Source organism: Carassius auratus, chromosome 6 (genome assembly GCF_003368295.1).
Source record: "Carassius auratus strain Wakin chromosome 6, ASM336829v1, whole genome shotgun sequence".
In the NCBI taxonomy this organism is placed as follows: Eukaryota; Metazoa; Chordata; class Actinopteri; order Cypriniformes; family Cyprinidae; genus Carassius; species Carassius auratus.
This window is the reverse complement of record NC_039248.1, coordinates 5,767,271-5,781,158: the sequence shown is the minus strand read 5'-3', so window position 1 is coordinate 5,781,158 and position 13,888 is coordinate 5,767,271. Positions and strand designations below refer to the sequence as shown.

General features: G+C 36.2%; 1 protein-coding gene across 4 annotated transcripts in view; it reads right to left on the bottom strand.

The window, feature by feature from the left end:
* Nucleotides 1-2,334: 2,334 nt before the first annotated feature.
* kalrnb (kalirin RhoGEF kinase b) overlaps nt 2,335-13,888 on the bottom strand; it is a 73,798-nt gene continuing 62,244 nt past the window's right edge. For 3 of the 4 annotated variants that reach the window (XM_026257853.1, XM_026257854.1, XM_026257859.1), the window contains 13 exons: nt 11,440-11,553; nt 10,666-10,772; nt 10,455-10,521; nt 10,177-10,280; nt 9,203-9,272; nt 9,039-9,125; nt 8,876-8,968; nt 7,463-7,513; nt 7,272-7,349; nt 6,802-6,987; nt 6,540-6,711; nt 6,283-6,446; nt 3,477-3,695 (listed from right to left, as the gene is read on the bottom strand). In XM_026257853.1, the coding sequence (XP_026113638.1) occupies nt 3,477-3,695; nt 6,283-6,446; nt 6,540-6,711; nt 6,802-6,987; nt 7,272-7,349; nt 7,463-7,513; nt 8,876-8,968; nt 9,039-9,125; nt 9,203-9,272; nt 10,177-10,280; nt 10,455-10,521; nt 10,666-10,772; nt 11,440-11,553 (1,512 nt within the window). Of the gene's footprint in view, nt 3,696-6,282; nt 6,447-6,539; nt 6,712-6,801; nt 6,988-7,271; nt 7,350-7,462; nt 7,514-8,875; nt 8,969-9,038; nt 9,126-9,202; nt 9,273-10,176; nt 10,281-10,454; nt 10,522-10,665; nt 10,773-11,439; nt 11,554-13,888 lie in introns of all 4 variants that reach the window. The other variant, XM_026257852.1, reaches the window with a different exon arrangement.

Genomic DNA, 13,888 nt, shown 5'->3' with positions numbered 1-13,888 from the left:
GGAACAACTGTTGTTGGTAGCTCTGTTGTGGCCCTCTTAGCTGTGGTTTGCAGAACTGTTCAGTCTGTTAGCGAGCACAGGGAAGCACAGGGAATTATCTGACACCCAAGGCTAGATCTATGGAAGCTGTGGGCGTGGCCTTTGAGTGGAGTGACTCAATATGTCCCGGTCTTTCAGTAGAACCACTGAGATGATAATACATTTTTAATACAATACCGTTTGCTACCTGGTGTAGACTTCGTAATATGGATCCAGCTTACTGCCCTGTCGGTTCAGTACTGGAGTTTCTTCGAGACCATTTTTCAAAGGGAGTAACACCAGCCATGGGCCATGAGGGCTGCGACCGTGGACTATGTCCCTATGGTCGCTTCAAATACTTTTTCGCTTCCATGGAGGCGGGGTTAAGAGATCTAAGCCTTGTCCTGTAGGGTGCTAAATATCTATGTTGATCGTACAGCCTGATGGCGTGAGTCCGACCAGCTGTTTTTTGTTTTGGGGGTAAAATAACATTTTTAACACTGTCACAAAGCAATGCATGTCCCAGTGGGTGGTGGAGGCTATATACTTAGCCTATGAGACGCGCGGGCTCGCTTCGCCCTTAGGAATTCGAGCTCATTCCACGAGGGCAGTGGCTTCATATGAAGCCTTCCTTGGTGGATCTTCTATAGTCTATATTTTTTAGACACTTTTGTCAATTTTTACAGGCTGGATGTGAGGACGGCTCCTGGCTCCCGGGTTCTTCCGTTTGAGCCGATGCTTTCCTCAGATCCCAGCTGTCTAAAGTTACACCAGGCGTGATGGTATAGGATTCCTATATGGTGACGTTTCCTTCCTCCAGGTACACTATGCATCCACATGGGTAGGGCAGTGCCAAACACTATTTGGCCAATAATATTGGCGGGATGGTACAGGGCTTCAGAAATTCATCACACCAAGAGGTGTTCCCATGCGGTGACGTCACCGCAGCATCTCATTCTCGATTCAGGGAACCGTGGTTACATACGTAACTAAAATGTTTTTTCAGATTAAAAGGTTTTGACGTGGGAAACAGGGATGACCTAGATAAGGCAAAAACATTTTAAAGGTCACCCTGGGGTATAACTGACCTAATGCTTATATTATTCAGTGTTATTGGCATGTGAGCATCAGTTACATTTTCAGTATTGTTACTATTGCTATTGTTGTTGTTAATGAGCGGTATAAGATTATCAGACTCAAACTTTTTTCCATATCTTATGTAAATTCAATTACAAACAAGAGCAGCAAGGTAACTGCATACCCTCTCCTCAGCCTCGCAATGTTAAATACAATGAAACCTAAGTTTTAGCAAAAATCTTCAAGAGGATCAAAGAAAGACCAAGATCTGATAATCTTCCTTGCCTAATAATTGAACAGATCAGCATACTTTAAGTTCTGCGAGGGGACAATGACGAAGTTATGGACACGGTAATTACAATAAACATCTCTTTTATTTAATTTAATGTGCTAAATCAACAATGACTGACTAACTGAAAAAATAACTATTAACTACTGTCCTCCTACATTATCGACACTATTAACCTGTTTAACATTGTAACACTCCTTTGGCACAATCTGTATTGAATAAAGCACTAAATAAAAAAAGGTGACATGACTTGACTAATACAACTATGCCAAGTAAGTACAAAACAATAGAACGCAAATTTAAAACGGTAAAACTTAACAGTCCTACAGTATGTAAACAAATGTGTGCATTTTGCTGAAGAATGTGTGTGCTGTCATCCCTGTTACTCTGGTCCTGTTACTTTGACGTCCCTGTTGCTGTCATTAATTTCATACGTATTTTAAAAATGATATTTGATACAGGTTTTTCCATTGTAGCTTTAGAGTATATTTTATACTCTATTTAAAATTTAAAAGGATTTCTCTCTTGTAAAAAATAAATAAATGAATAAATAAAAATCTATAAATTATATAAAGATTTTTTTAGTGTAAAAAATAATTACAAATCCAAATTTGAAACCATCCCAGTGAAAAGAGGGACTAAGATGCTGCTCATATATGTGAAAACTATCACATATTTCTACTTAAACTAGTATATAGTAACGCCTGTGTCTGTAAAAGGATAGACAAGGTAGAAAAATAGTCATAAAATAATAAATTACATAGCAAGGATCACATACATCTCAGGCTATTTTAAAGTGTCTTCAAACAACTAAATTCATGAATCCTAAACGTTAATCAATTGGGTACGGGAAAAAGTACCCCTCAGGTTTTAAGTACAATCGCTGTTATAACAGTATAGGTGCTGCTGACGATAGTTGCACACATGCTCAAATGATACAGAATGCACAGTTTCCAAGATGAAAAATTGTCAGCTTTATTGTGAACAACATTCCAGAGTTTAACAAGTCAAATACCTGCTAGTATTCTTTGTATTTTTATCCGTTTATTTACACGTATATCTGAGATTTGAACGCTGACAGCAGAGACTACTCTTCAGAACTCAACAACATCCATTTTTAATCGACTAATTTGAGTAGACATCTGTTCTGATATGATTCAGATGATAACTTATTACATACTAAATCAGATGATGTCGAATGTAAAATCAGAGGGTTGGGTTTTGGAGGCAGTGCAGACTACCAGGGCTTAGTTGACGTGTTTTTTTTTCCCTCTTGAGCCTAACAGGAATAGAGGGACCGTTTTTCCTCTGCTGTGCATCTAATATGGCAATGTCAAAAATATTATGTACAAATTTTAAATGATACAGAATAATACATTTAAATCTTTAGTTAGAGTTATGAGCATTGAGACGATTGCGGTACTGCACAACTTGCCATCATTGCGATACTATTTGTTGGAAAAGTGCAGAATACTTTGTACAGAACACTGAACGGGTTGACACAACTGAACGAAAATAATAAATGTGCCACGCCTAATAGCTGTAAAAATAAGACACTTAAGGAAAAAAAACCTCTTCAAAAATAGCATCTCAGTAAAAGAAAATATACACAGTGTGCAAATGACTTGGCATAGACAAAGGGAAAAAAGAGAGAGCCCCATTTCAAAACAGTCTGTTGCGCGTAATGGAGCATGTTGATGAAAAAGGACGACGTTTACATCCATACACATCCACACGTAAATCACTGACAAATTCACCTCCGTTTCCTCTCTATACAACACAATCTTTTTTTAAATTATTCGCAGTATAATATATTTTCTTGAACTTCGTTTTTTCTGTATTTTAAATTTTTTTTTTTTGGTCCATATCGACTATGGGAGGTGAAATAACACCATTTGTCGCAGCGTGCATTTTAAGTCCTCAACTGTACGGCTGCAGGGGAACGGGGCGGGACTTCCTGTTCTGACTGACCAACAGTAGCTTAGCAGGAGGTTGAGTGGCATGTCTTGGCATGCTTTCCCAGAGTAGGCTGGTGAAACTGAATGGTGGATGTGAGTAGTGGTTTATTCCGAGGTGTTGAGGGGGCGTGGCTTTACCGGGTCGAGGAGAGCACATGACCCGGCACCCAGCCCTCTGCAGCAGGTGATTGGCTGTTTGCAGGTCGGTAAACCAGGCACATGTTCTGCTGATTGGACGCCAGGATCTGTACCTTCTCACCAACCACCACACAGATCTCGTCCTCCTTCACAGCGTTGTAATCCTGTGTCACTAGCACCGATGACAGGCCATTACACTCCCCCTCGTCCAGCTCCTGGAAACACAAACACATCTGAAGATCAGTAAAACATGAGACTAAACATTCTGATCAACAATATACAAATTAATTGAGCTGGGTTGAAAAATATAGATTTGAATCCAATCTCATTTTAAAAAACCAATATTAAAGCAATTATGCCCCCTAAGCTGTTATAAATTCACTGTAAACCATGGCTTCACAGGGCTTATTGCTTTTATAAAATAGTTATTCCATATACAGTACGTAGCAAGGTTAAAAAAAACCCTGAACAAATAAAGTGTAATGATATTAATAAAAACAGTATTCTTCCACCAAACAATGTAGTTTCTCAGAATTAGTTTTGGTTGCAACAAAGTGGTTGCCGAGAAACACACAAACGTAAACAAAGGAGTATGTTTGTAGAATAATTTACAACAGCTTCGAACGTGGCTCAACCAATCAGAATCAAGGACCGGAACTATCTGTTTTATAATGACTTTTTAAATACAAAGAATCAATCTTTTGCTGTTTGAACAAACTTCTGTGTATAGGTTACTGCTTTACAGTTTCGAGAGATTTTTTTGCCGTATATTCAATTAGATTTCTTTGGCCTAAAAATATCTTCAAAAGAATCAAATCAAGATCAGATTGAATTGAAAATCAAATTGATTTTTGTACAAATTAAATACTTGAACTTATGTCCTTCAATCAAACGGTCGAACACTTCAGACAAATCAGGACAAAGTTTTACAGACAAAAGTCTGTTCCTCACTGTCAACCTTGACCTGGCATGAGAAATAAATAGCTGGGTGAAAAGCTTAGACATATAAAAATAAAAAGTAGCAAGCTGCTCCTTCAGTCTGGTATTCAGAGACAGTGTGATTTATTAGGGACACAGAAAAAAGCAGAGTGCGCCAAGGCCGAGATACAAGCTCACCAGAGAGAGAGAGAGAGAGAGAGAGACTGCAGGGAGAAAAAGAGAACAAGGAAGACCGAGAACAGAACAGAAGAAAGAGACCCTACTGAGAGGAGAAACAGGTACAGAACACAGGCAGAGCTGGAAAACTAGGCCATTCTCCCCACTAAGAATAACTAGCAGCCTCTCACCTCTCCTCCCCTCAAAGACAATTAGAGTGGAACTTCACAGCACTGCAGCACAGACACATCCAGTTCATCGAGTGTAGAACTAGTGTAGTGTGAACTAATTACGTTTAATTACATATATCTGGCCTGGATGAGACACTAATTAAAATGGTCAGGATAACTAATTGATTTAGTTAGATTACACAAGCCTGTTTAAGCACAGAATGCTATTGAGATAATTGGTCTCCTGTCACACAGGCTGATTAGGGTGCTTTCACTCTAGAACTTTTGCTGTGGACATCAGTTTCACGTCACAGTTCAATGGTGAGAAAGCTGCTTTTTTTTTGATGCTAAAGAAGCCCAAAATATGATAAGCCTTCCTAATATTTATAAAGGCAGTTACACTAGCATTCAAAAGTTTGAGATCAGTAAAATCTTATTTTTTATTTTAAATATTAATACTTTTAATTAACAAGAATGCATTAAATTGTCACAATATTTTTTTATTTTAACCACGTGCTGTTCTTTTGAACTTTCTATTCATCAAAGAATCCTGAACAAATAAATACATACATTTTCTGAAAAAATATTAAAGCAGCTGCGTTTTTTTATCACAGAAAATAATAATAATAATAATAATAAATTTTCATTACCAAATCAGCATTTTAAAAAGATTTCAGGTGACTCAGATGACTGCATTAATGGTTGATGTCTGACAATTTAATTAAACAGTCTTAATGAGCATAAAAGGCTTCTTCAAAAAACCACCCCAGCCTTTTCAACGGTGTGTATTTTCCAGACATAAAACCCCATTTATAACTGTGGAAAGTAATCATAAAAAAATACAAACTTAAAGGAATTTGTGATCACTCTCATGATTTCTGAGCAGCATTTAGAAAGCAGAATGAAACAGTAAATTTGTTATATTTAAACTTATGTAAAATATTTTTTTGTTTAGTTAAGCTTTGTTTAATCTGTGCTCTCAAACGATCAATTGCGATTAATCGCGTCCAAAATAAACGTTTTTGTTACCATAATACATGTGTGTGTGCTGTGTATATTTATGTATATATAAATACACACACACACACACACCCACACACAAACACACACACACACGCATGTATATATTTAACAAAAATGTTATGTTTCTATATTAAAGATATTTATATAAATTTTATGAATATAAATATATACATGAAAATATTTTCAAAACATGCTGTATGTGTTTGTATTTATCTATATACATAATAAATATAAACACACACACACACATATTATGTACACAAAAATGTTTATTTTGGATGCGATTAAACAATGTTAATTGTTTGACAGCACAAATGTAAATATTTATTTAGTTTTTTTCATTGATTCCTATCATCATGTTTGAACCTTTACTTTAGCAATTATTAATATAAACTTTAATGAATAAATTTTTAAGTAAACTTTTTCTATAAGATATACAAAATATTGCAAACTGATTGAGAGTCGTTATTATTAATTAATGTGCGATTTATGTAATATTTTGAATCATGCTCACCTCTACATGCTTATTGGGGTTGTGGGCGGGGCTTCCATTGGGGGTGGTGCTGGGTTTGAGGGGGGTGGAGGGGTGAGAGGATGAGGAACGGCTGCTATTGGACAGCTGCCTGCTCAAAGGACCTCCACTCTCCTTCTTCTGGTACTCCTGTGGGTTCTGGAGAGCTGATCAGAAACAGATGAAGAGCAGGTTATGAATGATCTACAAATGAGCGTGATTCAATAAACAGCACTGAGACCCTTTCATATTGCACTTACCTGTGAGGAAGTTGATCTGCAAGTCCAGCAGTTCCCGAATGCTTTGGACCCACTCTTTCTTGATGTCAATGTTCGCGGCCTGAAGCGTCAGTCGTTCAGATGATCCGCGACACGACAACACAAACTTACAGGGGTCGCTCTCCACATGTTCCTCCATGCTCAGGTAGCTCACCTGCACACAAGAGGTTAACAAAAATGTCAATAAAAAAAGGTGGGCATTTAGTTTTTTTATTGAACTTGAGTCAACTTGTGCTGAATGTACCTTGATGCTCTTTTTAAACTGGTACCCTGGTGTTGACGAGCCCTTCCGAAGCAGCTCGCTGAAGATGACGATCTGTTCGAAGAGGAACACTCTGCGCTCTTTACTGCGGGACAGAACGCCAGAGTCCTGCTCTGTCACGAAGAACGTGTCCTGCTGCAATAACTTTCCCTGAGCTGTCAACTTCCCCTGTGCAAAGAAACACATGCAATCAATAAGCACTTATACGTACAGTACACCTGTACTTTTTCATTACCTGATATTTCAATAAAGTCAGTTTTTGTACTTTGGTTTTTGTGATTTTCACGCACTGCCTGGATTTTTTGGAAGCAGATTTGGTAGTAGAATGGTGAAAAAATAAAAAAGGTAACTGCAACTTTTTATCTTACCATTGTAATAAAACTCACCTTTGTTACTTTGTGATAATTACAGTTACATAATGTTTTAATGTACCTCAAGAGAGATGAGTTTACCTCGTAGCCCTGCAATCGTCCAAGGTTCATCATGTCGTTACATTGTTTGGGCACCAGGGACATCAGCTCAACCGCTTTCTACAGGACAGACATTAAAAACCAGCAACGTCAAAACATGACAGGACACTAAAGATAGAAGTGTATGTGGTGTAATTTATACATATTAATATAAAATTGCTTTAGTGACCTACCTCTATCTCTTTACAGTCCAGACCTGCTTTAGTGCTGTACTTCAAAAAGTCCTTCAAATAACAAATAAACCAAGACAGGAAACTTAAAATAGGATAATAATCTGACCATATAACAAAAAGAAATTTACAGTAAGTAAAATGGAAAATATTAAAATAAAAATCTAATTAAACCAATTAATGTAATATTTTATTAATGAAACTAAAATAATACTGCCATACTTTACTACTACTATTAATTATATAAATACGAGCAGTATGTGCAGAAATGTGTTTTGATATTGATTTTGGATTGAGTGTCTGTTTTTGCTAAAATCTACCCAGACTGAACTGACATATTTGTTCAATTCCCTGTCAAAAAAAATACAAAATTAAAACAGGACCACTGTGCAAGCTGTAATAGACTGAATGAGGACAATGTTCAGACTGGCTTATGAATGCATTTTTGTTCCTTCAGGGCTTGTTGTGGGTGCAGCTTTAGTGAGAAAGGGCTTTAAAATTTAGCACTCTTCCAAATAAATGCCGTTTTTGTATGCATCAAAGACAAAATGAATCACGGTCTCCACAAAAAATTATTAAGCAGCACAACTGACATCAACAGTGATGATAATAAGAAATGCTTCTCGAACAAATCAGCATATTAGAATGATTTCTGAAGAATCATGTGACTGAGGACTGGCGTAATGATGCTGAAAAATCAACTTTTGATCACAGGAACACATTTTCATTTTAAATATATAATAAAATAGAAAAACATTATTTTAAATTGCAATAAAATTTAACAATTATCCTGTTTTATTTCACTTTATTTATTTATTTAATGCATCCAAAATAAAACAAGTGGTGCATGGTTTCAATGCAAATCTATGCAATTTTGGTAGCAACTATGACTACGTTTACATGCAGCCAATAACCCGTTCAAAACCGGAATATTAGCAATAACCCGGTCGCGCACGGCCATGTAAACACCGGCAAAAACCCGGATATGCTCATATATTATACCTGGGGTACCCCTTTTCTAACCCGAATATTTGGTCTTGTAAACGCGTTTCGGCATATCCCCATCAAAATGTGTGTTCTGCGCATGTTCTATTCGCAAAGAATCTTGGTCTTTTGAGTAGAGACGGCGCATAAAAAAATCGCAAATGACACATATTGCGTCTTAATGTTGTCCGTACGTCCAGACGCTAACCGTGCGTCGCCGTTTACATCGGATATTGGTGACTGATTACACATTCCATGTATACATGAGTGACTCTCTCTGCTCACGCATGTAAACGGGTTATACCGAATGTTTCAGAAACCCGAATAGTGACCTTAACCTGACCATAACCCGAATTTTAACAGCTTGTAAACGTAGTCAGTGTTAACCATGGTCAGTATTAAACTAAGTATGTGTAATTCCGTGGTTAATACCTTGAGCAGAAGCTGGTATTTGGTGATCCTCTGGATGGGTTTGATCAGGTAATCACTGATGGACAGTCTGGAGTTTACCTCCTGCTGCAGCTCCTGACAGAAACACCAACAACATCATCAGACAGAGCACTTTACTTCAGAGAGCTGCTCAAATTACACTCACCTCAAAGAACCCATCATATTCAGCCACGACAAACTCTGAGCGGGGCTTGTTCTGACAGTAGATGACATACATGTGTAACCTTCTCTCCTGGATAACAGAGGAAGACAGAGGAATGAAGTTTTCTACAACACACACACATACAGAGTTCATTAAGCTGAACTCACATGCTTGATAAACAGCTCAGCCAGTCTGTCGTGGTCCTGCAGACATTTCTCGAGTTCACAGAGGAAGAACCTTTAAAAATAAGAAAAGAATACATTTGGTCATGTGTATACCAAATTAGATATCAATCTGAAATTCAGTCCATTTCCTTCTTTAGCATGTGTCGTTGCTCATGTCAACCAGGAAATTGTATGCACAAGTTTTGCATGCTGATTATTTTGGTATCCAAAATAGCAAACTGTTGCATGAAAATCATGTGAAAGACTGCAAGGGCATTGTGGAGTCAATATACATCACCATTCAAAAGTTTGGGGTCTGTAAGATTTTTTGATGTTACTGAAAAAAGTTCACCAAGGCTGCATTTGTTAAAACAATTTTTTTTTTTCTATTTTAATATATTTTAAAATCTAATTTATTTCTGTGATGGCTGAATTTTCAGCATCATTATTTCAGTCTTTAGTGTCACATGATCCTTCAGAAATCATTGTAATATACTGATTTGGTGCTCAAAAAAACATCTGTTATTATCATCAATATTGAAAACAGTTCATATTTTTGTTGAAACCATGTTAAAGAAAAAATTCGGGATTCTGCGATGAATAGAATGTTCAAAAGAACATAATTTATTTCAAATATAAATATTACTGTCCTTTTTGAAAAATGTAACGCATCCTTGCTAAAAGTATATACAGTATATATATATATATATATAAACTTTACTGACCGCAAACCTTTTAATGGTTGTATACATAAAAGTCTATATTTTTTGCTGTCCTGCTAAAAAAATGTTTTTACTTTTAGTTCTAATTTAATTAGGATGTTAAATATTCTGTTAGTTCCTAATAAAAAGCAACAAGTTATTAGTGTTTTGACCAGCTGTGAAAATCATTTCTAGTGTAGCATTAGGTTTATTTCCAGAAAATATTTGATTTCCAAGAACTCTTTCCGGTGAGCATGAAAAAGAGATGTGGTTTACTCTTTATGCCAGTCATAGATTTGATGAATGTTCCCGAATACGATCTTATCCTTCCCCGTCATGTCCTCCGGAACACCTTTTTCCCCAATCCTTTTCATAAAGCCCTAGGGATGAGGAGGAAAACAGACATTTGGAGACTCTCCTTCATATTAAAGGTTCTTAAATGGCTCTCTGTAGCACTTATGAGTTCAGAAGAAGTCTTATCAATAACCATGCACAATGATGATACATCTCCTCTATGTTTTTTAAATCAGTAATAACAGATATCTGTAACATACCTCCACTATGACACCCAGATCCTTCACATAGTCCCTCTCTGTCTGCACCATTTCATTTAACACAAACCTGTGGATGAGGGAGATGCGAGCGATATATCAGATTATGCTAGAACATGCACATATTCCAACTAGCACACTGAGATTTGATTATTTATTTGTTGTTGAATTAATTTGATCAGTCATTCAGCAGCTTCTCTTCATCTTCTCTTACATTCGTCCCCTCATGGCCTTGTTCTTCTGCTCGGTTTCTGGGTCTCTGGGCGTCTGATCAGACGGCGTGACGCTACCCAACACTGGGAAAGACCCTGGCTCTGGAGTCTGAAAGAGAAAGTGAAAAGAAAAAGAGAGAGAGAGAGAGAGAGAGAGCGATAAGAATCAAAACTGAGAGGGAAAATGTGCACACACAAGGTACAAGGTGTTTAAGGAGTAGCTCAAATGTTGTCATCATTTACTCATTCTCATGTCATTTCAAACCCTTGACTTACATTCTTCTGTGAACAAAACATACAAACAGGTTTGGTGAACTGATTCGAATGATTTGTTCAAAAGATAAGAAAAAACGTCATGGGTTGACTGAAGAAAGTGAAGGAACTGCAGGGGGTTTGGGAGTTGATCAAAAGCTAATCATTTTTTAAAAGCAAAATTGTTAATAACATTAAAACACAATCAAATCAAAAGATTTCTGTAGAACAGTTAGTAAAAAATTTGACATTTTATTGGTTTCCCTTTATATGTGTGATCACTAACTGACATGAAAATGTAAATGTGTTGTTGAATTATTAAAAAAATAAATGTACAATTTTGTAATTAATAAATTATTTAATTCTAACAGGTTCAGCTGACAAACCTAGATTAGAACAATATAAAGATGAACAAATGATGACATAATTTCCATTAATCTTTTAGTGAACTATTCCTATGCAGAGAAAAAACAAAGAAAAAGGACAAAACCACGATAAAAAATTGAAGCAAGTTTATGTTTCACCTTCTCCTCCTGAGCGGAGGGGTCCTTGATGATCTCCATGGGGGGAGGGAGGGGTGTGTGCGGTTCGTCTTCAGCCTCTTCCTCTCCTCCACTGTTCACTCCTCGTCTTCCTCTCTTTGGAGAAACAGAGAAAAACGTCACACCCGTTTCAATGGATTCATTACAACCGCCACTGAAGAGCCGAGAGGAATCAATCATTTATAAACTCCAACAGTAGACACACTCCTCATAAAACATGCACCTGTACAGGAAGCTCTTCTACATGCAAACGTTTGAGAAGACTAAAATATGTGACCCTGGACCACAAAACCATTCTTAAGTGTCTTAAGAGTCTTCATTTTTCCAGAATTGAGAGTTATACATCATCTGAAAGCAGAATAAACAGCTTTCTATTGATGTATGGTTTGTTGGGTTAGAACTAGAGCCCTGCACGGGTCTCAAATTTTTTCCTAAATTCTGTTTTATTTATTTATTTTTCAAAAATTCAGTTTTTTTCTTTTTCATTTTAATTGTTCTGTATTGCTTTTTTTTTATTCATTTTTCTTAATTCCTTTTTTTAAAGTTCAATATTCAAATTTTATCAATTAAAAATCATGACTAATTAATCAGAATCATTAAACGTATACATTTTCACATCAATTTATTAAAAGTTTAACAAATATTACAAGTTTTTTTTATATTTTCTCACTATTTTATTTATATTTTTTATTGTTACCTAATTTGTGTTTTAGAATGTCAAATTATTCGAATGTATAAACAACTTAATTTATTAATAATTTTTTTTTTTGAAGAAGCCATTTGATTTTTTTCCCCCTCAGGAATGTGTTGTGTACTTACATTTTTATAGTTATCACAATGAAGGCATAAGACATTCATTTCATTTATCTTTTAATTATTGAAAATTAGGAAAACTTAATTTTTTTGGGAAAGAAAAAGGGATTTACTATTAAAATTAAAACATGGAAGAAATGTTATGTGAATAATCCTTTAAAAGATAAAGTTTGTTTCATTTTTGTAGTAGTACAAATAGTAGCCGGCTATGCAGGCTATGTTACATTCTACTGAAAAATAATACCATACTTTTATTTTGACGAGTTGAATACCTTTATAGTTCTATGATGCTAGTTTTACTCAAATTAAACTGTAAAATGTTCATGAAGTGACTATCAGAGCAGTTTTGGAGATGTTGTTCATGAGTTTCCATCCTCATTTAGTGAGATGCTGAAATCACCACGAGCATCAGGCGCATTTCTGTGTTTAGTAAATGAAATGCGCGTCTGCACCTTTCATCTACAGAAACTCGCAGAACATGCAGGATTCATATTTATATCTAATTTTGTGGCTTTATATTTACAGATACATATCCTGATTTGATTCAAGTTTAATGACCTCCTTTTGATGAATTAATTAAAGGTGCACTGTGTAATTTTTAGCAGCATCTAGCGGTAAGAATGCAAATTGCAACCAACGCCTCAGTCCCCCGCTCACCCCTCCCTTTAGAGAAGCTAGAGACGGTAAAGATGTAGTCGGCAAAGACAGCAGAAAGCAGTGAGATTTCTTTTACAAAGATATATCAAGGAATTATATTTACTTAATTATTCAACAAATCAATGTTATTGTGAATCTTAATGTACTTGTTCATCATTGTGTCAGTGTTTTATTCGCAGAAACAACAAACAGACGAAACGCGATCTGTAGAGCAGTTTGTCCGTTTTGGGCTACATGCAAACATGGTAGTGACTTCCATGTAAGGGAACCCGCGGTGTAATTGCTTAATCTAAGGTAATAAAAAGATAGAGGTTCATTAAGAAAGGTTTTTATACACCTCTGAAAACATAGTTATACTGTATATATTATATTGCATTTCTGTAAATAGATCGTTGTAAATATTACACACTGCACATTTAATTCAAAGTTAAACAAATTCCGTGGCCGTGACATTTTGTGTAAAACGGCTGATTCCGGTTTTATGACTGGATAAACACTACACTGTGTAATTTTCCCACTTATCATGAGTCCACTTGCCTGATGTGAACATATAATATCTTACATACCACCAATGGTGAAAGGGCCAGTGTCATGCAAATATACTTGAAAGGTATGGGCGAGGATATCGTCACGTTCTCGTGAGACCAGTTAGACCTCGCGAGATCTTGTGCCGCGAGATCTGTCACACCCCTTCTTAGCAATGCTTATTACTAATCAAAAATTAAGTTTTGATATATTTACGGTAGGAAATGTACAATGAAAAATGTATAATTTTGACACATACCATGTTTTTTTTGGCTATTGCTAAAAATAGACCCCAGCGATTTAAGACAGGTTTTGTGGTCCAGGGTCAGATATGTCATGTTAGGTGTGATCCCAGATTAAGGTGAGTGCATTTCTACGCGTTGTTTGGTATGTGGTATTGTTACAATGCTGGAATGTTGCCATTATGCATCATGTT